This window comes from Octopus bimaculoides, chromosome 4 (genome assembly GCF_046866305.1).
Source record: "Octopus bimaculoides isolate indiv1 chromosome 4, ASM4686630v1, whole genome shotgun sequence".
Classification (NCBI taxonomy): Eukaryota; Metazoa; Mollusca; class Cephalopoda; order Octopoda; family Octopodidae; genus Octopus; species Octopus bimaculoides.
The window spans coordinates 17,161,053-17,186,706 of NC_142931.1; the positions used below are offsets into that span (position 1 = coordinate 17,161,053).

The following is a 25,654-nucleotide window of genomic DNA, read 5'->3' on the forward strand; positions in this document are numbered from 1 at the left end:
GTGCAACATCCTGAAAATAGCACTTGTATTTTTATATGAAACTGTAAACAAATTTTGATTCCCAGACCAGATGTTGTGTTTATTAAGCGAAAACACCTAAAGCCCCACGATGTTCCAGCAGGGGATGGTGGCAAACCCTGCTGTACTCTTTCACCACAACTTTCTCTCCCTCTTTCTTCCGGTTTCTATTGTACCTATATTTCAAAGGGCCAGCCTTGTCACACTGAATCTCCCTGAGAACTACGTTAAGGGTATACGTGTTTGTGGAATGCTCAGCCACTTGCATGTTAAATTCACGAGCAGGCTGTTCCATTGATCGGATCAACTGGAATTCTTGTAGCTGTAACCAACGGAGTGCCACAGCTCTGTTATACTTCTATCAGCTTGAATGGCTGGTCCCTGTAAGTCAGTGGTTCTCAATCATTTTTTACCTATGGACCCTTTTGATTCCTATTTTACTCAGGTGGAACTTCGTAAGCATTTCATCATCATCATCGTTTAACGTCCGCTTTCCATGCTAGCATGGGTTGGACGATTTGACTGAGGACTGGTGAAACCGGATGGCAACACCAGGCTCCAGTCTGATTTGGCAGAGTTTCTACAGCTGGATGCCCTTCCTAACGCCAACCACTTAGAGAGTGTAGTGGGTGCTTTTACGTGTCACCCGCACGAAAACGGCCACGCTCGAAATGGTGTCTTTTATGTGCCACCCGCACAAGCCAGTCCAGGGGCACTGGCAACGATCTCGCTCGAAAATCCTACAGGAGCCAGTCAGGCGGTACTGGCAACGGCCACGCTCAAAATGGTGCATCTCATGTGCCACCCGCACAAGAACCAGTCCAGGGGCACTGGCAACGATCTTACTTGGCTTGCCGGGTCTTCTCACGCACAGCACATTTCCAAAGGTCTCGGTCAGTAGTCATCGCCTCGGTGAGGCCCAATGTACGAAGGTCTTGCCTCACCACCTCAGCCCAGGTCTTCCTGGGCCTACCTCTTCCACGGGTTCCCTCAACTGTTAGGGTGTGGCACTTTTTCACGCAGCTATCCTCCTCCATTCTCACCACATGTCCATACCAGCGCAATCGTCTTTCTTGCACGCCACAACTGATGCTTCTAATGTTCAGCTTTTCTCTCAAGATACTTACACTCTGACGGGTATTCACATTGACATTACACATCCAACGGAGCATACTGGCTTCATTCCTTGCGAGCTTACGTATGTCCTCAGCAGTTACAGCCCATGTTTCACTGCCATGTAGCATGGTTGTTCGTACGCATGCGTCATACAGTCTGCCTTTTACTCTGAGTGAGAGTCCCTTTGTCGCCAGCAGGGGTAAGAGCTCTCTAAACTTTGCCCAGGCTATTCTTCTAGCAGCTACACTTTCAGCGCACCCACCCCCACTACTAACTTGGTCGCCCAGATAGCGGAAGCTATCGACTACCTCTAGTTTTTCACCCTGGAATGAGATAGAAGTTGTTTCCTGTTTGTTTGCAGTCTTTATTGCACCTGAACATCTGCCACAAACAAAAACTAACTTGCTAGTTAACCTGCCTTTGATGTTGCTGCACCTCTTATGTGTCCATAGCTTGCACCGGGTACATCTTATAGAGTTACTACCTACTCCTTTTCTACATACTGAGCAGGGCCATCTACCTGAAGGGGTTTGTGTTTTATCTACCTTCCTACTTATTAGGATTTTGGTTTTAGCTAGGTTGACTCTAAGGCCCTTCAATTCTAGACCTTGCTTCCACACCTGAAACTTCTCTAGTTCTGATAGTGACTCCGCAATTAGGGCAAGGTCATCAGCATAGAGGAGCTCCCAGGGGCAACCTGTCTTGAACTCCTCTGTGATTGCCTGGAGGACTATGGTAAATAATAGGGGGCTGAGGACGGAACCTTGGTGGACCCCTACCTCTACCCGGAATTCATTGCTGTACTCATTTCCAACCCTCACCTTACTGGCCGCATCTCTGTACATGGCTCGCACAGCTCTCACTAGCCATTCTTCTATCCCAAGTTTCCTCATTGACCACCAGATAAGGGATCGGGGGACCCTGTCAAAGGCTTTCTCCATGTCAACGAAAGCCAGGTACAGAGGTTTATCCTTGGCTAGGTATTTCTCTTGCAACTGTCTCACTAGAAATAAGGCATCAGTAGTGCTTTTACCTGGCACGAACCCAAACTGCATCTCATCTAAATTGATTCGCTCCCTAATTAGTTGGGCTATGACCCTCTCTGTAACTTTCATAACCTGATCTAACAGCTTGATGCCTCTGTAATTATTTGTATCTAAAGCGTCCCCTTTACCTTTGTAGCAGTTGACTATGATGCTGCTACACCAGTCATAGGGTATGACTCCTTCGTGTATCACCTGGTTCGTAATACGGGTGACTAGGCTATAGCCAACACTGCCAGATATTTTGAGCATCTCTGCAGTGATTCCTGATGGGCCGGGGGCTTTCCCGGTCTTCATACTCTTAATTGCTTTATCTACCCTGGTACTATCAACTCGGATAGCTGGTCCCTCTATTGGGTCGACATAAGGCAGGCTCTCTTTCTCCCATTCATTCTCTTTATTAAGCAATCTATCGTAGTGGCATCTCCAGACCTCTTTCTTTGCATCCTCATTTAATGCAAGCGTACCATCATCCATGCGAACACATTTCTCTCCTACAACATCACTATTCTCTCTCCTACACTGTCTTGCAACCCGAAATACCTCGAGTCTTTGGTCCTCACGGCGCAGAACATTGGCAAATCTTTCCTTATCTGCTTCCCCTCTGGCTAAATAAACCTGTCGCCTAGCCTCCCTTCTGGCACATTGGTACAATTCCCTGCTACCACCGTTCTTCCAGTCCTTCCAAGCTTGTTTCTTTTGTCTAATAGCCCTGTCTACCTCCTTGTTCCACCACCACGTTACTCTGGGTTGGGAGGGGACCTTACACCACCCACAAATCTGGTCGGTGGCTTTCAACAGGTTGTCCCGCAGAAATCTCCAATTGTCTTCCACGTTGTATGATGCTATATCCCCTTCTATTTCGTTAAATGCTTCAAGTAACTTGTCTCTAAGTCTCTGTCCGTTTGCAGGGTCTTTAAGCTTCCACACCCTTCTTCTCCAAGCCTGTCTAATTCTGGGCACCCATTTTGCCTTGATCCCAAAGTCGCTAACTACTAATCTATGTTGTGGGGTACATTCTTCGCCAGGGTAGGTTTTGGCATTTATAAGCCGCCCTCTTTCCCTATTTCTGGCGAGGATGTAGTCGATTTGGCTAGAGTGTCTGCCGGAGCGGTAGGTGACTAGGTGACTGGCAGGTTTCCTGAAGTTGGTATTGCAGACCATAAGATTGGTTGCATCACAGAACTCCAGCAGTCTGGTTCCCTCCTCGTTGCGGGAACCGAAGCCATAGCCTCCATGTATGCCATGGAAGCCTCCAGCACGACGTCCGACATGACCGTTGAAGTCTCCAGCCACAAAGAGAAGGTCCCTGTCACTCGTCGACGAGGTAGTTTGCAAGAGGGTGTCATAGAATTGGTCTTTCAGATTTAATGTTTTAGAAAAACAATTGTTAAAATATTTTGAGCAATGTAGAAGTATAACCCATTTGTTGCTCATAAATTTTAACAAAATCTTATGTGGACCTCCAAGGGTCATATGAACCCTGGCTGAGAACCCCTGCAGCATGTCTTCTATGCATTCTCCTCGTTTAGCAGCCCGTTTTAATAGAACTTCACCATTTCTTTTTAGCTTTGATATGAGCAAGGACTCCATTATCATTCAAATTACAGAATTTACCAACAGTATTAATTTCCAGTGACACACTGCAGACAATCTCTTCACACCTTAGAACAGTGGCAAGCTTCAAACTTTTAGCCTCTCCTTCAATTAATTATACTTAGCACTTAGTTTCTCTTCTTGCTACTTGATATTACTCCTTGCTGTTCCCTTTCTTTCAATCTTTTGTCTGTCTTTTAGCCTTTATAGATTGACTTATGTGGCTATTCTATCACTATGCCACCCTCTTTTTGGCTGTGGTCTGGTCATTTGCCATTACAAGGTTGCCCACTGAAACTTTCTGTTGTCCTCTGTACTGTAGTCTAGCACAGAGAAAGACAACAAGGTAACAGTGTTAGTAAGAGGTTAGGAAGGTGAAAGGGGAGAGTGAAGTATAGTATCAATAAAACACAGGACATTAAGCTAAGAGAAGTTAGTATAGCACATTATTCTGTACTATACATTTCTATTTTCTCCTCTATTTCATCAGGCATCATTCAATACATGCCTGAATGCATTGATGGTTGAAAGCTCTTATAACTTATTCCATATTAATCTTCTCCTAATTATCTTATGCTTCTAGGGTTATCTAGCTTTCACACTGAAATTACTAACCACTAACTGAAGTTGAGTATAACACTCTTCTCTAGGGAAAGATTGAGTATTGACCACCATCTGTGTGTCCCCTTTTCTAAGTAAGAAACCTATTTGGCTTCTGTGTTTGTTAATAGATCTGGAGATTAGCTGGTTTTTTGAAAATGGTCTTGCAAATGGTTAGGTGATTTGCATCACAGAACTCAAGGAGCTTTATTCATTATATCATAGCCATATTCTCTGTGAATGCCAAAGCCATTGAGAAGCTGTCCAACTGTCCATTAAAATTGCCAGCTGCAATAACAAAGTTGCTTTCAATTGTTTTGGACATGGTCTGCAGAAAGATCTCATCAACATCGTCCTAATCATCAGTAAATCTTGAGTGTGGTGTTTAAGCTGTACAAACTTATCTTTGTCCAGGATTAGCTTAAGCTTAATTATCCTGTTACACACACAAACCACCTCAATTATCTATCTACTCCTTTGCTAACAATATACTACCCATCCAGAAGAATTTATACATTAGTTTCTTGCCCATGAGTAACCTGGCCAAAATTCACTGCTACCATACTTCTTGTACAGATTCACCTTCCTCCAATCAGTATCATATAGGCATACAGACATATGCATTACTTTAAGCCTGTAGCCTAGACTCAGCTGATATAAATGTACCTCATAGCCACCCATTGCTAGAAGTTCAGAAAAACTTCTCCATAGTTCCATACAAATACTGTTATGTAATATTTATTTTTATTTGAATTTTTCATAAATTTGACATCTTATGATGAATCATAACTGTTATCATAAGTCACTTTTCCATGTTTGTGTAGGTTAAACATGTCCTCTCCAACGCAGTATCTTACCATTTGTTGTTTTCCTTTATCATCTCCTATGGGAAGTTCAACATCCTGAGATTAGCTTTTACCATTTCTGCCCATATCTTCCTTGGTCTTTCTCTTCCAGTTTACTTCCACTTGGATAGCTTAGCATTTCTTTACCAATCTGTTATCTCCCATACACAACATACGTTTATACTAACAGTCTTTATTCTTGCACTCTACAGCTAACTCCTCTTATACTCTGTTTATCTATCAGATCACCTGTACTAACATTGCACATCATGCAGGATATACTTGTTTCATTTCTCTCCAACCTTTACATGTTTTCTACATACAGTACCCACATCTCACTACCATCTGCTCTGGAGAAAACCTTTCATTCATTATTCAGACATCTGCAGTTCTTTTAAACTCTGCAAAGGCCCACAAAATTACACAATACTCAATACAAAATATCTTCTGAAAACTATTAGATTGTCAAGAAAGTTCTTGCAGAATTTTAAATTTTGGTTTTAAACGATGTATTTTCAAATTAATTTTCATTAAATTACTTTGACTTTATATACCATTTTAAAGCCTGTTTTTTGCTCTATCTAATTGGGTTCCTCTTTTCCTTTTTGAATAATTACGCCATTTTTCCCGGAATGTTGAATAAAACATGGACAAAAAGCAAATTCATACAATTTTCTTATTCCAGTTCAAGCTAGGCCAAAAAGCTGCTGGAACAACTCACAATATTAACGATGCGTTTGGCCTAGGAACCACTAATGAATATACAGCACAATGGTGGTTCAAAAAATTTAGTAGCGGTGATGAGAGCCTTGAAGATGATAAGCGTAGTGGTCGGCCATCAGATGTTGACAACGATCAACTAAGAGCCTTAGTTGAAGCCAATCCATGCACAACTGTTCGAGAGCTTGCTTCTGAATTAGACGTAACGTATACGACAATTTCCAACCACTTGGAAGAGATTGGGAAAACAAAAATACCTGAGAAATGGGTGCCGCACGAATTGAACAACAATAAAAAAAACCGCTGTTTTGAAGTGTCGTCTTCCCTTCTTTTACGCAACAAGAACGACCTGTTTCTCGACCAGATTGTGAGTTGCGATGAAAATTGGATTCTTTACGACAACCAGCAACACTCAGCTCAGTGGTTGGACGCTGACAAAGCTCCACGGCACTTCCTGAAGCCAAAGTTGCCTCAAAAGAAGGTCATGATAACTGTTCGGTGGTCTGCAGCCGGTCTCATCCATTACAGCTTTTTGAATCTAGGCAAAACCATTACGGTAGAGAAGTACTGTCAGCAAATGGATGAAATACATAAGAAACTCCAACAGCCAGCATTGGTCAATAGAAAAGGACCAATTCTTCTCTACGACAACACTCAGCCACACATCACACGACTGACCCAGCAGAAGTTGAACGAATTGGGCAACAAAACTCTGCCTCATCCGCCATACTCACCAGACCTCTTGCCTACCAACTACCACTTTTTCAAGCATCTCGACAACTTCCTGTGTGAGAAATGCTTCAAAAACCAAGACGATGCCAAACACACCTTCAATGACTTCGTCGCCACCAGAACGCAGAATTTTTACACTACTGACATAAATAAACTTGTTTTGCATTGGCAAACGTGTGTTGATTCTGATGGTGTTTATTTTGATTAATAAAGTTATGTTTGAGCCGAGATATGTGCATCTGAATTTAAAGGTTAAAAACCGCAAGAACTTTCTTGACAACCTAATACTTAGCTAAATAATCCAAATAATAATTAAAATAATATAAATTAAACTGCTTTCGTTCTATACAGATTTTTTCTGCATTTTAGTATGTTAGTGCCAACTGAAGATATTTGATAAATTCAAACATATCTGTGATTTTTTGTGTAATCAGATAATCTTCTTAATTTCAACATAGTCTCCAAAAATAAGGAACAGATATAGAGAATAAAAGTGCAGTAAAACTTTATGATTTATAAATAACTTCATTAAATAGAATACATAGAGATGAGGACAAGTAGTAAGTCAGAGAAAATGGAAAACTTAAACAAATAGCAGATGTGAAAGAAAGAAAAAATATTTTTTATTTAACTTGAAAATTTATTTTATAAAAAATAAAATGAGAAAATTATTCAAAATAATACAAATGATTCCTCCTACATAAAAAAAAAAAAACACAAGGTTTCAGATTTATAAAGGAATGGGGTGATAGAAGACAGTTTGATGTTCTTGAACAACAGAAATGAAATGACTAATAATTGGAAATAGCAAATAGGCATCAACGGACGGCATCAACGCTTCCTGGAGCCTTTTTTATTTGGTCCCCAACTGTAAATGAAATTAAATATTATCAAATAATTTTCAGTACTGTCAGGAAATACTTGGCACTTCTTTCAATGAAATAAACAAATTTATTTGATTATTATTCAATGAAATAAACAAATTTATTTATTATTATTATTATATGAGTCTTCAGTATTCTTATTTATTTAATTATTATCCTTAAAATCTTATTTGATTTTAAGAAGCAACAACCTCAAAAAAAATTACCTTTAGATGAAAATTAACAGCAACAGCCTATATACTGACAAAGATATTCTGGTTTCCTCTTGTCTTTTATGTCACTGATGTGTTACTGTAGACTAAGACAGAGACACTTGTTTACAACTATTGTTTGATGTAAACACAAGGAACTACACCCACCACACAAAACATACAGAGGCATTCTCACTCACTCACTCACTCACACACACACACACACACACACACACACACACACACACACACACACACAGGCTTCTTTCAGTTTCTGTATACCAAATTGCCATCAAATATACAGCTCTATTGCTTCTATACTTTCTCATCTCTTATATATATATATATATATATATATATATATATTTTAAGAAAAAGGAGGCAGTCAGAATTTTGGATAATTGTTTATTAGCGCTTTCAACTCTTCAGATATCTGAACTAATTGACTTTGGTTTGGTTAATTATTCAGTCTATCAATCGATCAGCTAGGGTTCACTGTCATTCACAACCTCATCATTGGACTCTAACAAACCTAGCTGATTGACTGATTGACCGAATGGTTAATCAAACAATTGGTTAGTTAATTGGTTAAATAGTTAACCAATTGCCTAACAATAATAAAAGAAGTGAAACAGAACCAGTACATGTGTTTATTATTGGCATAATGACCCTCCTAAATTCACAGCAAGAATCTTGCAAACCAAATAGCAAAACAAAATTTTGTAATGTTAAACTAAAAGTTACATGAAACCCAGTAATGCACCAAACTGCAGTCAACATTCACAGTTTATATACTGCAAGATGGAGACACTGTAAATGATTAATACAATACACTTTAAAAAGGAAATAACAAATGTTGCAGTTACTTACTTGAAAAGTTTTTCAATTTTTCTGATTTCTTCATTCTCCTGACTCTCTTTCTGCAATGATTTTTTTTTATGAGTCTTCAGTAAATTACGATGGGTATTAATAATATCAATCTTAATCTCTAAAAGTATTACAATAAAGCTATATTTAGTTTATTTTCTAAACAAAGGAGAAAAGATCAGACAAATCTAATGTAGTCTGTCCATCCCCATCTCATAGATCAGCAGTTCTCAACCACTTTTTATCTATGGATCCCTTTTGATTATTGCTTTATTCTAGCAGAAACCAGAGCCATTCGATGCTTAAAAATTAGTTTTATAGATACTTCTTTCAAAAATTCCTATTTTTGTTTTTCACTCATTCACTTGTATAGATTTGCAAGAGTACTCTCTCAGAGAACATGTTTCAGTGGCTGGAAACAAACATGTTGAACTATGTAAAACATTAGAGAAAGAAACTTAGCTGTTTCTTACAATAAGTATATCTAAAGCAAAATCTTTTCATGGACCTTTAAACTACTACTGTGAATCCCCAATTTACAATTTTGCTTGTGTGGACCCCTAAAAATCTTATATAGACCCCAGTTGAGAACCACTGTCTTAGGTTAAAATTCTTGGTTTAATTATGGCCAATCAAAAATATAAATCATTTGAGTAGATGTATATTCATTCTCATCAATGCCATCATTGTTTTAACATCCACTTTCAATCCTTCCATGAGTCAGACAGAATTCACTGATGCAGATTTTCTATGGCCCGATGCCTCTTCCCTCACCTGTTTCCAAGTGAAATAATTTCTTCATGGCCTGACATGTTTTCAAAGACGATTGGAAAGAAATAACATCGCTTGTGTGACAGTGACACTCACAATTATCATGCAATGTCAAGACAAGGAGGGACGAGGACATACACACACATACAACAGGCTTCTTCCAGTTCCCATCTACTAAATCCACTCACAAGGTTTTGGTTGGCCTGAGGCTACAGAAGATACTTGCCCATGGTGATATGCATTGGGATTGAACTTGCAGCCATATGGTTAGGAAGTAAACTTTTTAACCACACAGCCACCCCATATATAGCAGTAGTAGATACTGGAACATACAAAGTTTTAGATTCCCTCATTTAGTGTATATATACATGTCTAGTATACAGGCACGTTGTCTGTTGTTGATTAAGGGTACCTTGAATTTCTCTCCCTCATTGATCACCAGTCACCTTTTTCATAAAGCCAGATCTACTCAAGAACTGTTTACTTATGTCACTTACCAAAAGGTGCTTGGAAAAATTTGGTGATAACAATGTATTGACTACGTAAGTTAACAAATACTCTATCACTCATGAAGTGAGTCCACTATTTCAAGTGGTGACTTGTATTTCCCAACAATCCATATTTCAGGCTAAATGGATTGGACCAGCAAGAATTAGAGGTCTTGTTCATAACAGACTTTTATGGCACTCAGACTATAAAAAGTAATTTGTATATTGGTATAAGACCTGTTGCTTAGTAGTTTAAACACTCAACTAAACTCCTCCACCTCTATTTATTAATAATTGAAGTAAAAAAAAATTGAAGAGAAAATTATTAAAATATATAAAATGGTTCACATTTATGAAGAAAATAAATTAAAGAGAGAAAACAGTTCATTATAGAAAATGTTTTACCACACTGGCTTCTTTGAACCATTCATCTAAATCTTTGCTTATAGTTGGGTTGTGAACAGCCAGGTCACTGCCGCCAATGACTTTTGGTAAGGAGCAAGCACCACTGTTAGAATTCTGAAAGAGATTAAATAATGGATTAGAAGATCAGAACACCGAGAAGATTGTTGTTGCTTGTGCTACTGCTGCTGCTAAAATAACTACAACCAAAATCCATGTGGTTAAGAATTTTGCTTCACAACCACATGGTTTCGGAGCATGCCATGTAAAAAGCACCAGTGATGGTGCCACATAAAAAGCACCCAGTACATTCTGCAAAGTGGTTGACATTAAGAAAGGCATCTAGCGGTAGAAACCAAGCCAAAACAGACTGGAACGTGGTGTGGCACCTGGCTTTGCCAGTTCCTGTCAAACCATCCAACTCATGTCAGCGTGAAAAACAGATGTTAAATAATGATGATGATGGTGGTAGTGGTAGTCTTGGTGCATGATCTCACGACACAGTGTCTGGGACAAGTGTCTTCTACTTAGTTTCAAGATGACTAGTCTTGTAAATGAAACTGTGCAGAAGAGTATGGATGATCCTAGTTGGCTAAAGAAATACTAGAAGATCCATGAGGGAGGAAATGGTGGAAGAGGAAAACTGAGGAACCCTTAGTCAGAAATTGTAAAACAATGATCTCAGGAAGCTAAAACTCACAAAGGGGATGACAAAAGAATGCACATGAGTTGTAAGATGGCGTTTTGGAGAGATCACATCCAATCCAGGCAAGCATGGGAAAGTGAATATAAAAATGATGATGTTGATGATGATTTCTTTTTTCTCATGAATTTAGTTTTACACCACTGAAAACTTCAGTCACCTGAAAAACCTGGTGGCATGAAAAGATGACTTGTGAGGAAAGAAATTCAGTTTAAATATACAAAAATAATTTTACATCTTGTATTCTGCTTCTGTTTACAAACTGTAATATTCGAGTGTGTATGTGCATATATACAATATATATATATATATATATATATATATATATATATATATATATATATATATATATATATATCTGTAATATATGTGACAATTATTTGGGAAACCACACATACATAAAAAACTCACCTTCCGGAAATTCTTGAAGTTACGCACTAAAGCTCCTTTATAATAGGCAAATCCTTGTGGTGCGTCTTTTGAATTAGTCTTTTCCCGAGGGGGTGGAGGCTTTGGTTGTCTATGAACAAGGTTTGTAAATGAAATAGCTGCACAAGACTTAGGTAGATCTTCCTCTTTTTTTATTTCTTGTTTTATTTTTACCGTTGTATTCTATAATAAAATTATAAGCAACAAAATAATAAATAAATACAATAATATACAGACAAATATAATAATATAATGAGATCGATCAATCAAAGTACTCAACTGATACTTATAGACCCTGAAAGCTTACCTCAGCAGAGCATATCAAAGACTTAAACAACTGCAGTAGAACATTTATATAAGATACACTAAGACAAGGAAATTAAAGATAGCTTTGTTTAGATCAGTAGTTCTCAACAGGGGTCCACATGATCCTGGTAGGAGGCTGTAAGATTTTGTCATTAAAATTTATGTGCAAGACACTTTATTTCACGTTGCTCCAGTTCACTCAGCTGTAGAAACGAGTTGCAGCATCATTGGTGCCAAGCTGTATCAGCCTTTGCCTTTCCCTTGGATAACATCGGTGGCATGGAGAAGGGAAGCTGGAATGCATGGGCCACAGCTGGTCTTCCATAAACAACTTTGCCCAGACTTGTGCCTCAGAGGGTAACCTTTTAGGTGCAATCCCATGGGCATTTATGACCAAAGGGGGTCTTTACCCATTACTTCTACAACACAAAATATTTTAACAATCTTTTTTTTTTAAATACAATTCCTTCATCATCATCATCATCATCATCATCATCGTTTAACGTCCGCTTTCCATGCGATTTGGACGATTTGACTGAGGACTGGTGAACCAGATGGCTACACCAGGCTCCAATCTGATCTGGCAGAGTTTCTACAGCTGGATACCCTTCCTAATGCCAATCACTCCGAGAGTGTAGTGGGTGCTTTTTATGTGCCACCAGCACGAAGGCCAGTCAGGCGGTACTGGCAACGGCCACGCTCAAAATTCCTAATATTATAATTCCTAATATTATAAAAACATAATAGGGTTTTTTTAAACATCAAACAGTCAGAGCCAATCCAAGTGAAACAGGAATGAAGAGGGTCGATAGGAAGAAGTAGTTGAGAACGACTGGTTTAGATTTGTTCTGAAAATTCCAATATTAACATAAATTATAGAAATGAATGCAAAGAGTCATTTGAAGGCAAAATGCAGAGACATTCTGATACTGTAACAATTCTGCCATATAACCAATAAATTACTGCAATATTTTTACACCATAGATTAACAGAAATAAAGTATATATTTCGACATGTCTCTCATGCCTTATTTCAGGTGAAATGATTTAAACTAATTACAATATCTTCCACAATGGTAATTAGTTTAGTGAAGTATGGCATTGTTTATGATAACCTTAATACAAGAATCTAAACCATCTTAATTTGAAGTTCTTCTCTTTATTCTGGCTTATAATTGAGACCATTAACTGGGAGATTTCAGACAGTCAGGAAGTCAGGAGTTTCATTTTATGTCTTGGTCGCTATTTAGTTATATAATTTAAGAGTTAGTTATAGATTTACTTATTGAATTTATTTACCGATAATATTGTACATAGGGTAAATGTGTTTCTTTGTTGTAGTTTAATTAATAAAGTTAGTGTTTAATCCTTCCTAGAATTAAGGTTGAATGAATGAAATCTAAGGTATGTTTGTTCCCAACAACACATATTTTAGTGCTGTTGACACCGCCGGATTAAATGGTACTGCTCAGGTGTCGAAACTATAGTGATATCTGTTGGGCTGCTGATGATGGAGGTATGTTGGATTGTTAGTATGGCTGTTATTGTATGTGCAGAATAGTATTATAACACATCCATTTGATATATATATATATATATAACAATGCATGGAACTGGCTGATACGTTCAGACAGTAAATAAAGATAAACTTACCACTGTAGTGAATTTTGTATTTAGGTAACCAGGTTTGATGTAAACATCTGTGAATTTTGTTGAATTTTCAGTTATCTGAAAGCAAAAAAAAATGATTTTACTATTATATAGCCAGGGTTTGTAACATAAGTTAATAAAAAGAAGTTCTTGCACACAATCATGATGGAAGGATTTAATTTAGATGAGACATTAAAATGAGTTTGAATCATAGAATCAGAAATAGTTTCAAGTGGTTTAGGATTAAAAGGCCAAAGAGATTTCAGATCTTCTAAAAAATATTATTTACCTTTCCTTGTTTGTCTTTCAATTGTGAATCTTCTGAAAACAAGTCTAAAGTGGAAGGTTTTGAGTGTTTTTTATGTTCATAAGTAGAATCAACTACTTCTTTTTTAATAGAAACAGGCGTCAGTATTTCGGTACCTGGTGCTGCTTCTGTGCTTTCAGAATCTATAAGAGTATTGCTTAAATTAGATTGTTTCAATTTGTCAGAAGTGGTTTCTGGTACATTCTTTGAATTCTGATCTTCATTTTCAGACGAAACATCTTCTGGATCAGAATCTTCAATCACTAAAATAGGTTGAGGTTTAATGAGTGGAGCCTGAGACAAACTGTCTGGTGCAAGTATTTGTACAGACGGTTCTCTTTTGATAGAACTACCAGGATTTGTGTTATCTGGAACAGATTCTGCAAATAACCGTGTCTTTTTGTTTGATGGTTCTTTATCATCCACTTTAGCAGAAAAAGGATTTTCTGGTTTATCTGGACTTCGGCTCCTGAAAAAAAGAGAAATACATTTGTAGAAGAAATATTCCTTAATATATTTAAAGATGAACAGCTAAATCTTGGAAGGAATGAATGGAAGAGATATGGAACTGCAAGTAATTCAGAATATAAACTGATATAACAGCTAGAGAGGATTCTTCAGTCCTGCTACAGAAAATCTCTTTAGTACCAGTGATATCCTTAGTCTACACTATGGAAGAGTTGGTGATAGAGAAGCTCTCGGAGTGGTTGGCATTAGGAAGGGAATCCAGCTGTAGAAACTCTGCCAAATCAGATTGGAGCCTGGTGTAGCCATCTGGTTTGCCAGTCCTCAGTCAAATCGTCCAACCCATGCTAGCATGGAAGGCAGACATTAAATGATGATGATGATGATGATGAAGTTAGCGAAATATTGCAAAACTTTTGACTCGATAAAAAATAGCTGAAACCAGAAAAAAAGTATTTACCGTTTATTAGAGACAATTTTACTTTCAGGCGCATCACTGCTGGGAAATGACGATTCTGTTGCTTTGATATTTGTAGAAGGATTTGGCATTTTTACAGACTAGAAACAAAGACAGAAAAGAAAAACAGAAAAATCTTTTAAAAAATCTGTGTGTTGAACATTTGCCAATGATTAGGCCTTGTTGCAAAGCATTTCATTTAGAAGTAACAATAAATATATCTTTTATCTTTTACTTGTTTGTCATTGGGCTGTAGCCATGCTGGGGCACTACTTGGAAGGGGTTTGGTCAAAAAGATCAACACAAATATTCATGTTTTAAAGTCTGGTACTTATTCTGTTGATCACTTTTTTCCAAATTGCTATCTTATGGGGATATAAATAAACCAACACCAGTTGTCAACACACACACACACACACACACACATATATATGCAATAGGCTTCCATACAGTTTCTGTCCAACAAATTCACTCAGCAGAATTTGAACTCAAAACACAAAGACAGACAAAATACTGCTAAGCATTTCACCCAGCGTGCTAATGTTTCTGCCAGTTCACCACCTTACACCCTGTGAATATTAAAACCTATTTCTTTCAAAATATTAGGTTAATAACCTGAATAATTACAACTCTGTTGACAATAATTTATCAACAATTTAATGTATTTATAAATAAAGCTAACATCATAAAGCATTAAAACAACTAATGGTAATTATGAGAATAGAAATGAGGAAATGTTTCACTTACTTCTTTGGGTATATTTGATTGGTTAAGAAACCTATTTAAAATAAAAGAATATTTAAATTTTTGAATTTAAATGTTTTGGAATATCCATGATATTTTAAAATGTCACAGACAGATCAATGAAATACTTAAAGTTTCATTTTGGTCAATAATCTATGACAGAATTGTACTAATAATGGTTTCAAATTTTGGCACAAGGCCAGCAATTTCAGGGGCGGGAGGAGGTCAATTACATCAATCCCAACACTCAGCTGGCACTTATTTTATCGACCCTGAGGGGATGAAAGGCAAAGTTGACTTCAGCGGAATATGAACTCATAACATAAGGACGAACGAAATGTCGATGTGTTAACGATTCTGCCAGCTCACCACCTTTTTCTTATCTAGACCAGGCAGGACCCCAAAACAATGGGATTCTGGGATCACAATATGTGTCAGAGATGTTGAAAGTATTCTAATATTGAATTTCATTGATTTTCATCAATATTTGAGAAATTAAGAATAATCTGTATGCAACTATCATCATTTCTCTCTTCAAAATAGATATTTTTGAACAGGTTATTAGGAAAAGAAATTTTTTTTTAAATACGAGGGTGAGTCAAAAAGTAATGCCATTTTGTTTAGAACAGGTATAATTACCAGCACAGGAACATGTATCAAACATCAAAATGAAGCTAGTCCTCTGTGGATCATATCCCTACTTCACAACATAGTCACCGTTTCTCTCAATAGCAATGTTCCACCTTCGAATGAGAGCATGTATCCCTGTCCCGTAAAATTCTGTTGACTGTTCTTTGAGCCGCTTCTTCACTACAGTTTTCACTTCCTCATCACTGGAATAATTTAGCGCCTTCAGATTATCATCTCTTCAGCCCCATGAAAGAGAGTTTGAGAGGCAAACATTATTCCAGTGACGAGGAAGTGAAAACTGTTGTGAAGAAGTGGCTCAAAGAACAGTCAACAGAATTTTACAGGACAGGGATACATGCTCTCATTCAAAAGTGGAACATTGCTATTGAGAGAAATGGTGACTATGTTGAGAAGTAGGTATGTGATCCACAGAGGACCAGCTTCATTTTGATGCATGATACATGTTCCTGTGTTGGTAATGATACCTGTTCTAAACAAAATGGCATTACTTTTTGACTCACCCTCGTAATTAAAAATTCAGTTATAATAATTTTTGAAGTTGAAACTTTTACTTGAGTAATTGTGTTAAGTAAATAAGTTTTCAAAGTACAAAAATATCATAAAGTAACAAGAGAACTTGCAAAACCCGTATAAATAATTAAACATTTAACTGGCCCTCCATCAGTTACAACGACGAGGTTTCCAGTTAATCCAATCAGTGAAACAGTCTGCTCATGAACTTAATGTGCAAGTGGTTGAGCACTTTACAGACATATGTAAACCTAATGTAGTTCTCAGGGAGACTCAGCATGGCACACAATGTGACAAGACTGGCCCTTTGAATTACATATACAACTTATTTTTGCCAGCTGAGTGGACTGGAGCAACATGAGATAAAGTGTCTTGCTTAAGGACTCATCGTGCCATCAGGTGTCAGACTCATGACTTTATGATCAAGAGCCAAATATGCTAACCACTTAGCCACACATTTTCATTATAATTGTAAAATACTAGAAAAAGTATGTAAAATAACTACACAAAAAAAGGTGGCCAGAGGCTGCAAAATTCATACTTACATTAAAGAATCTTGGGTATGTGTACTAATAGTTTGCTGAGAATGAAACTTCACTGTCTGACTTGGAAGTTGGCTGAATGTCTTTGCTAAAGAGATGAAAAGTCAATGAAAGAAACACTGAAATTTTTTCCATTATAATTCTCAAGAGCTTCAAAGAAGCTTTAAGCCTTTTGTTATTTAAATTTCTGTTTGAAATACACAATTTTAGTTTTAATTAATTTTGAAAATAATGAAGTATTTAATAAAATAACATTATAAAGCTGGTGTTTGGAACATAAATTAGCATGCAATTTTGATGCAATGTTTTAATCTAGATCACTTTAAACAGGAAGTTTGCATCAGAGAACTGGGACCGTTCTCAGGTGACTTGATATGAAAAGGGTTTTTTTGTAAAAACAGAAAAGAATTAGATAAAGCAGTTAAATTTAGCCATTAGATTCAAGTAAGAGAAGTAAGAGAGAGAAATGAATATCATTATTATTATCATCATCGTTTAATGTCCGTTTTCCATGCTGGCATGGGTTGGACGGCTTGACTGAGGTCTGGAAAGCCAGCAGCTGCACCAGGCTCCAACCTGATCTGGCAATGTTTCTACAGCTGGATGCCCTTCCTAACGCCAACCACTCAGAGAATATAGTGGGTGCTTTTTACATGCCACCAGTACTGGAGCCAGTCAGATGGGCCTGGCATCGATCATGTTTGGATAGTGCTTTTTACATGCCACCAGCATGGGAGCCAGTTAGAGGGCACTGGCAGCAGCCACATTCAGATGCTGCATTTTATGTGCCACTGGAACAGGAGCCAGTCAGGGGGCACTGGCCACAGCTACGATTTTGGTTTAATGACTAAATAAACTGAAGGTAAAATAAAACTTACCTAAAGCTGCATTAGGATTGCAATACTTCTCAGTATTACAACAGAGAATTGCCTGGCCAATTTCAGCATCGGTTATCATACGTTTGCTGTGGCTGAAAAAAATTAATAAAAATCATATTAAAATTATGATCTAATCTAATCAAGTAAGAATACAGTTTTTCATAATAAGCACCAGTTGTTTTATTCCATTGTTTTTAGTAAATAATATCTTAATGTTTTTTAATGTTTTTTTTTTGTTGCTTGTTTCTTTTATTGGTTAGTGAGACACAAAGTCTTGTAAGGATTTAACAGTGGATTTTATCTAGCAACTAAACAATAAGTTTGAGTGATATGGCTTAAAAGTAGAGAACTGAAAGTGTATTAATAAGACATGTATATATGATAAGTGTGATTTAATATGCTAATGAAAGATGGAATGTAAAGACAGAGAGACAACTGAGAATCTCATCATCGTCGTTTAACATCTATCTTCAAGCAATTTTCATGGGTTGACCAGATCAACAAGATCCACTGCCTCATACTCCAATGTCTGCTTTTGGCATGTTTCTAAAGCTGGATGCCCTTACAGAGTGTACTGGGTGCTTTTTTTTTTCATGGCACCAGTACTAGTGAGGTCACCATGCAATTCATGATACTAATATCCCTCTGGACAAAGGAAAAACAGAAGTGTCAAAAATGATGCATTAGTTCTCCAAATCTGTTGCCTAATAATCCAATAGCTGGTGTATACTAACATTCACAACATTATTAATAAGTTCTGTGTAAGTTACTTAGTTGTTGTGTAGTAATAAGTACAAACATGGCTGTATAGTAAGAAGTTTGCTTCCCAACTATATGGTTTTGCAGTCAATCTAACTGTGATACCCTGAGCAAGTGTCTTTTAATATAGCCTTGGGACAACCAAGGCCTTGTGAGTGGATTTGGTAGATAGAAAGCGGGTGAAGGTCGGTCTCAAGAAGGGCATCCAACCTCAGGGCATCCAACCTCAGCAAATTTCATCCAACCCATGCTAGCATGGAAAAGTGGATACCAGAACAATGATGATAAAGAGGATGATGAAGATGATACCCTTTTACTCTTTTACTTTTTTCAGTCATTTGACTGTGGCCCTGCTGGAGCACTGCCTTTAGTCGAATCAAATCGACCCCAGGACTTATTCTATTGGTCTCTTTTGCCGAGCCACTAAGTTACGGGGACGTAAACACACCAGTATCGGTTGTCAAGCGATGTTGGGGGGGGGGGGACAAACACAGACACACAAACATATATGCACACATACATATATATATATACATATATACGACGGGCTTCTTTCAGTTTCCATCTACCAAATCCACTCACAAGGCTTTGGTCGGCCCGAGATGATAGTAGAAGACACTTGTCCAAGGTGCCACGCAGTGGGACTGAACCCAGAACCATGTGGTTGGTAAGCAAGCTACTTACCACACAGACACTTCGTTAGTGTTTATCTTTCTTTTATGTATTGGTTAAATTTGTGGGGTCTATATATATCTGTTTATATATGGTACTAAAAAAGAGTCTGAGAAGAAACTTGTGAGGCGTTACCTTAGTAACAGAGACAGAACATGAGAAACCCATTCATCTTCACTGGGCTCAGCTTGCATTACAATAGATGTATCCTTTACTAAAGTTGAATCATCCACAGGCTTAGAAGCACACAAACAAGAATGACCACCAGCAAGTTCAATGGCCATCTTCATCTTCCTCAACTGTAAAAGAATTTGTTTCAAGGGAAAAAATATAAATATTTATCTTTTGAAATACACACACACACATATAATTAAATATGATAATCATTTTTGTTATTTAGACCAGTGGTTCCCAAACTATGAGTCGCGACCCACTGATGGGTCGCGAACGGAATCCTAGTGGGTCGCAAAATGTTATAAGCTTTGATTAACTGCTGTCTATCGAGATAGTTCAAGATTCATGTTTTCAATACCAGACTGGTTGTTTTATCAAGCAGTAGGCTTTTTTCATGAATTTAACAAATCAGAGGTAGTCATTTTCTCAAGTTATTTATTCGTACGTAATCGTAAAAAGGAAAAGTCTGTTTTTACCTATTTATAGAGAACTTTAACTAGGCGCAGTACAACACTGATTGAGCCGATAACAGTTACTGCTTCGAGGTTTTGTATTAGAGTTAATACCTGCCAATAGGGTATGGAGACGTTGAAACAGTTATAAAACGTTTTGTTTCACATTTAATATAAATAGTAAAAAATTTAAATAAATAAGACAGTATGGATTTCACTAATAAGTTTATAAATTATTCAAAAAAGTATAGGAGTGATCACCAGGAGGCTATTAATTAGCCAATGAAATGATTGGAAGAGATAGTAGCTAGATGGTAGATGGATCAATAGAGTCTATCTGATAAACGGTAGAGTTAAGTGGGTCACCATAAACTCATGTCATAGTGGGTCGCGTCTCTAAAAAGTTTGGGAACCACTGATTTAGACAATATTTCTTCTACAAAACAATCAATTCTACCTTAGGGAAGAGTCAAAAGAATAGGAATATTTTTGTTTACACTTCTGTTTACTCTTTTACTTATTGCAGACATTGAACTCTAGCCAAGCTGGAGCACTGCCTAGTAGAGTTAGCTGAACCAAATTAAGCCACTTAAATCTGGTACTCTTTTGCCAAGCTACCATGCTAAGGGGATGTAAATAAACCAACACTGTTTGATAAGTGGTGGTGAGTACAAGCACAAATACACACACAAACACATGTAAAAGGCTTCTGTCACACAGTTTCTGTCTGTGAAATTCATTCACCAAGCATTGGTCAGCCTGGGGCTAAAGAAGAAGATATCTGCCCAAGGTGCCAAGCAGTAGGAATGAACCCAAAACCACATGGCTGCAAAGCAAACTTCTTAACCACTCACTAGGACATCAACTTTATAAACTTCAAAGATATTTTACAAAGTGATTAATAATACATTGTAATAAACCCATACTTCTGTTCTTTAACTAGTTTCAATCATTAGACTGTGGCCATGCTGGAGTATACCAGTAACTAGTTTGATTGCTATTTATTGGTTTCAAATTCTGGCACAAAGCCAGCAATTTTGAGGTAAGTTGATTACATTGATACCAGTACTCAGTTAGTACTTATTCTATTGACCATAAATGGGTAGAAAGTAAAGTCTACCTCGGCAGAATTTAAACTTGAAAACATAAAGATAGATGAAATGGTGCTCAGCATTTTGCCCAGCATGCTAACGATTCTGGCAGCTCGTCAACTTATTGACTGCTACTTATTGAATGGTTGACTTTACCTCTTATACCAGTCAGAGACTAACCCCCTTTTAATGGTGTAACCACCTTGTGGTACTATGGTATGCTGACTTACATTGGTGTACATAAACACACAAATACGCTCATGAGTGCTGGTGACATGTAAAAACCACCTGTTTCTGTGTCACATATGTTAAACACACCCATGCCAGTACCACATACAAAGTACTTGTGTCAGTGCCCTGTAAAAAAACACCCATTCCAGTGGCACATAAAAAGTACTGGAGCTGGTCATCATCATCATCATCATCATCATCATCATCCATCAATTTGAATTCGGGTTTTGTCCCCGTTAACAGGGGTGGCTGGGTCTACCTGATTGCCATAGCAACCGCCCTCACACCATCTTGCCCGGTTTTGGGCATCCTCCCTTCTCAAGCCAACCCTCCCAATCTCCTCCTCCACCTGTCTCCTCCACATTTTCCTCAGCCTACCTCGCTTTCGCTGTCCATGTAAAAAGCACCCAACACACTCTGTAAACAAGTTGGCTTTCAAAACCATACCAAAACAGATAACTGGAGCTTGGCACAGTTCTCTGGCTGGCCAGCTCCTGTCAAATTGCCCAACCCATGCCAGCATGGAGAACATACATTAAATGATGATGATGATGCTAGTGACGATGTACAGCAGGCTTCCATACGGTTTCCATCTACAAAATTTCACTCAAAAACATTGGTCAAACCAAGGCTTTGGTAGAATAGACATGCCTTTGGTGCTGCACATTGGGATGGAACACAGAACCTCACGATTACAATGCGAACTGCTTAACCTACACAGCCGTCTCTGCCTCCATAATCATCAACATGAATATTTTAAAAGCTTGTTTTGTTTTGGTGGGGAAAGAGTTCCTGTTCGTTTTATAGCCATTTTTTCTCCTTTCCTTGTTGGAGAGATTTACTCTTATAAAGTTGTGTATGAGAACATGCAGAGGTGTCTCTGAAATCGATGATCTTATATCAACAAATGTTTTATCATAGGATTAAGCAAGCCAACAAAGGAGCCTCTATAAATGAAATAACAGGCAAATCTCCCTCAACTCATAACCTACACTCTTGAAAAAGCAAGACATATTGCATACTATAATTCTTACCATGCGAAAAGATGGGATAGTAATGACTAGAAAGCCTTTGATTATGGTCTGTCTTCTTTATGAGAGCAGACCAAGGGTTACACATCAACAACACAGGAGTGGTAACTATTTTCTAGTTAGACAGTCTGAGGTAATGAGTTTTGCTGCAAGGGTATAAGGGATATAGGGGACTCTAGGTAGAGATAATAGCTTTGGATCCTTTGCTGCTCCCTACTGATTAGGATGGATGGGCTTCACTGTTTCTCATTTATCCCCTAAACCTTTCATGTGCTGGCTTCAAGTGTCACACTCGGGTACACTGCCTCAGCTGGTGTGCCAAGGCATGTGAGGGAGTGGATTAGACACTGCATCACTAGACAGGTGGAGGGGATGCGGCAATGGTCAACGGCCAGGGCAGAGGAATCTCAAGAAGACCACCAATGAGGTGTCTGTGACTAAAGCCAGGCCACATATTTTCTGGATCTAGGCCGGCAGTCAAACAAAGACAGCTCTGCAAGCAGTCTCTTTCCTAAAGGTGAGTGCCCCTTCTCCAAAAAACCTCAAGCTATAAAAACAGTTCAAAGTGCAAAAGTATCACAGCAGTCAGGCGGCTGCTGACCGACCCAGTTGGAGGACTTACATGGGGCAGAGTTGAATATGGAGAAAATTTTGCACCAAGATTTAAACAATAAATCAGGGGTACAATTTACAGGGTCTAGTCAAAAATTATCAGGACTGGTGTTATAAAAAGAAAACTACAGCACATATTAATTCAGTATTTAATCTCCTTCTAAAGCCACACACTTTATGCAGCGTTGTTTCCATTGATGCGAGCATTCCTGGAACTCCTTTTATGGCATAGCGAGCTGCTGTCTCGTTGCATTCTCTTGAGTTTCTTCGACATCTTGAAATCTAGTTCCTTTCAATTGGGATTCCTTTCAAGCCTTGGTTTTGGGGGCCATAGTCACAGACCCCACAATTCATCACTTGCTATGACTGTTTTCAAAAAGTTTTCCTCTTCCTCGACACAATCAAGGTGACCCTGTGCATTTGAAACCTGATCTTGTTTTTGAGACGATCACACTCCACAAACTTTACTTCCAAGCCCTGCTATAAACAACGGAAATGAGTGAGAACGTTTTATAACTTAGTGTGTGTGTGTGACAGAGTTCAATGTCAAGCTGTAGCAAGCAGCTTCACTCTGCATACTTTAATTGTGTTACCACAGCAACCGTTCTGATACTTTTTGACCAGACCTCATATACACAAGTAAATAGAGTAACTTTAAAAAAAGACTGAAATACTCAAATGAGACCAACAACTCCACATACCTGAGAAGATTTTAAAAAGTAGAAAGTAATTCCACTGAAAAGGGTTTTCCGTAAAGGATTCGGTTGAAATGTTCCATTCTTGATTACAAAGTTAGGAGACAATTTGGGAAGAAACCTGTTTGAAATACAAATAGAACAACAGAAATCGATAATATAGATTTCTAGCTTTAGTACAAGGACACAAAGTTTTGGGGGAAGTAATATAGTTGACTAGATCAACATCATCATGATCATTTCAATGCCCACTTTTCCACAACAACAAACATACAAATATATATAGACATATGCAAATGTGTTGAGTCATCCCATAAATAATGCGGTTGTTTTATACTTCGTTTATTGTTCAAATTTAAGATAAACAAAGTTCTTTTTTAATCTGAAATATACTCTCCTTCATTTTCTACAGTGCTCTCCCATCTATCTGGTAGACTTGCAAGGCCCCTCTTCCAAAATTCACATATCCATGACAAAAAATACTCCTCCAGTACTGTTCTAACCTTGTCTACAGAATTCATATTTTTTCCATCCAAATGATTTTGCAGACTGCAGAATAAATGTACGCATAAAGCAAAATATGCTGAATATGCTCCTTTGTCACTTCCATTATAGCTTTGAAAAAATAACTCTTCAAAACTTGCACTAAGAATAGGAACAAGGTAAAATTACTACCTGCTTTTAGAGCAAGTTGATGCAGGTAGTTTATCCTGTCCCCCACCAACTTCTAGTTCATGCAATTGAAAAAACCACATTATTTATTAGATGACCCAATATATAGACATATACAAACATACAAAATATATATAGACATATACAAGCATATACAAATCATCATCATCATCATTGTCGTTTAACGTCCGCTTTCCATGCTAGCATGGGTTGGACGATTTGACTGAGGACTGGTGAACCAGATGGCTACACCAGGCTCCAATCAGATTTGGCAGAGTTTCTACAGCTGGATGCCCTTCCTAATGCCAACCACTCCGAGAGTGTAGTGGGTGCTTTTATGTGCCACCGGCACGAAGGCCAGTCAGACGGTACTGGCAACGGCCATGCTCAAAATGGTGTATTTTACGTGCCACCTGCACAGGAGCCAGTCCAGCGGCACTGGCAACAATCTCGCTCAAATGTCTTTACACATGCCACTGGCACAAGTGCCAGGAAGGCGATGCTGGGCACAGGTACCATGACGACACATCTGTATCTGTATATGTGAGTGTGTGATTGTGTGTATATCTTTGCATTTGTGTGTCCTTACCATCCCTTGACAACCGGTTCATTTATGTCCTTTTAATTTAGGGGTTTGGCAAGATAGTCCAATAGAGTAAGTACTAGGCTTAAAAAACAGAAGTATTGGGGTCTTTTCATTTGGCTAAAACTCGTCAAAGTGGTGCAGTGCTCCAGCATGACCACAGTCAAATGATTGAAACAGATATATAGACATAAAACAAACATATACAAATATATATAGACATATATAAACTTACTCTTCAGGACCCTTATACGGTTGAGACAGTTCACTAGCTGTTTTTAGACTTTTAAAATAGTCAATGGTAACAATCTGACATTGGGCAGCAAGTGCACACACAACCTGGAAAAGAATACCAAAATCCAGTTTAGAGAATTCATTATGAAACAAAAAAAAAGTAGCAAAAAAGAAAATGTATACAAGAACATAAATTTCTTGAACAAATTATTTTACTGGTTTAATTGAAAAGTAGCAATAAGGTAAACATTGGAATCTGAGTGTAATGGTAATGGTTAGAAATAATTAATAGCAGTGCTAATTATGATTTTACAATTTACTTCTTTAACAGAATTTTAATTAATATATTGGGGGGAGTGGGGATGGCAAGACACTTTGGATGTGGACAAGTGATGTTATGAGTCCTTTTAAATTCCTTCTCTAAATTTCAGAAACATAAAGCACCATCCAAAAGTGGCTGATGCCAGAAACCCACTGACTGGCCACTGTGCTGGTGGCACATAAAAAGCACTATCCGAACGTGATTGATGCCAA

At 37.9% G+C, this 25,654-nt stretch overlaps 1 protein-coding gene and 1 pseudogene across 2 annotated transcripts in view; one reads left to right on the forward strand and one right to left on the reverse strand.

Annotated features, from left to right (window-relative positions):
* Nucleotides 1–5,771: 5,771 nt before the first annotated feature.
* LOC149135972 (histone-lysine N-methyltransferase SETMAR pseudogene) lies at nt 5,772–6,878 on the forward strand (annotated as a pseudogene).
* Nucleotides 6,879–7,271: 393 nt separating this feature from the next.
* LOC106875187 (nibrin) overlaps nt 7,272–25,654 on the reverse strand; it is a 29,384-nt gene continuing 11,001 nt past the window's right edge. For both annotated transcript variants that reach the window (XM_014923224.3, XM_014923225.3), the window contains 13 exons: nt 25,122–25,225; nt 23,638–23,752; nt 19,481–19,644; nt 17,915–18,006; nt 17,040–17,124; nt 15,337–15,367; nt 14,593–14,690; nt 13,650–14,136; nt 13,364–13,438; nt 11,388–11,588; nt 10,277–10,390; nt 8,616–8,665; nt 7,272–7,538 (listed from right to left, as the gene is read on the reverse strand). In XM_014923224.3, the coding sequence (XP_014778710.1) occupies nt 7,502–7,538; nt 8,616–8,665; nt 10,277–10,390; nt 11,388–11,588; nt 13,364–13,438; nt 13,650–14,136; nt 14,593–14,690; nt 15,337–15,367; nt 17,040–17,124; nt 17,915–18,006; nt 19,481–19,644; nt 23,638–23,752; nt 25,122–25,225 (1,653 nt within the window). In that variant the 3' untranslated portion in view covers nt 7,272–7,501. The remainder of the gene's footprint in view (nt 7,539–8,615; nt 8,666–10,276; nt 10,391–11,387; nt 11,589–13,363; nt 13,439–13,649; nt 14,137–14,592; nt 14,691–15,336; nt 15,368–17,039; nt 17,125–17,914; nt 18,007–19,480; nt 19,645–23,637; nt 23,753–25,121; nt 25,226–25,654) is intronic.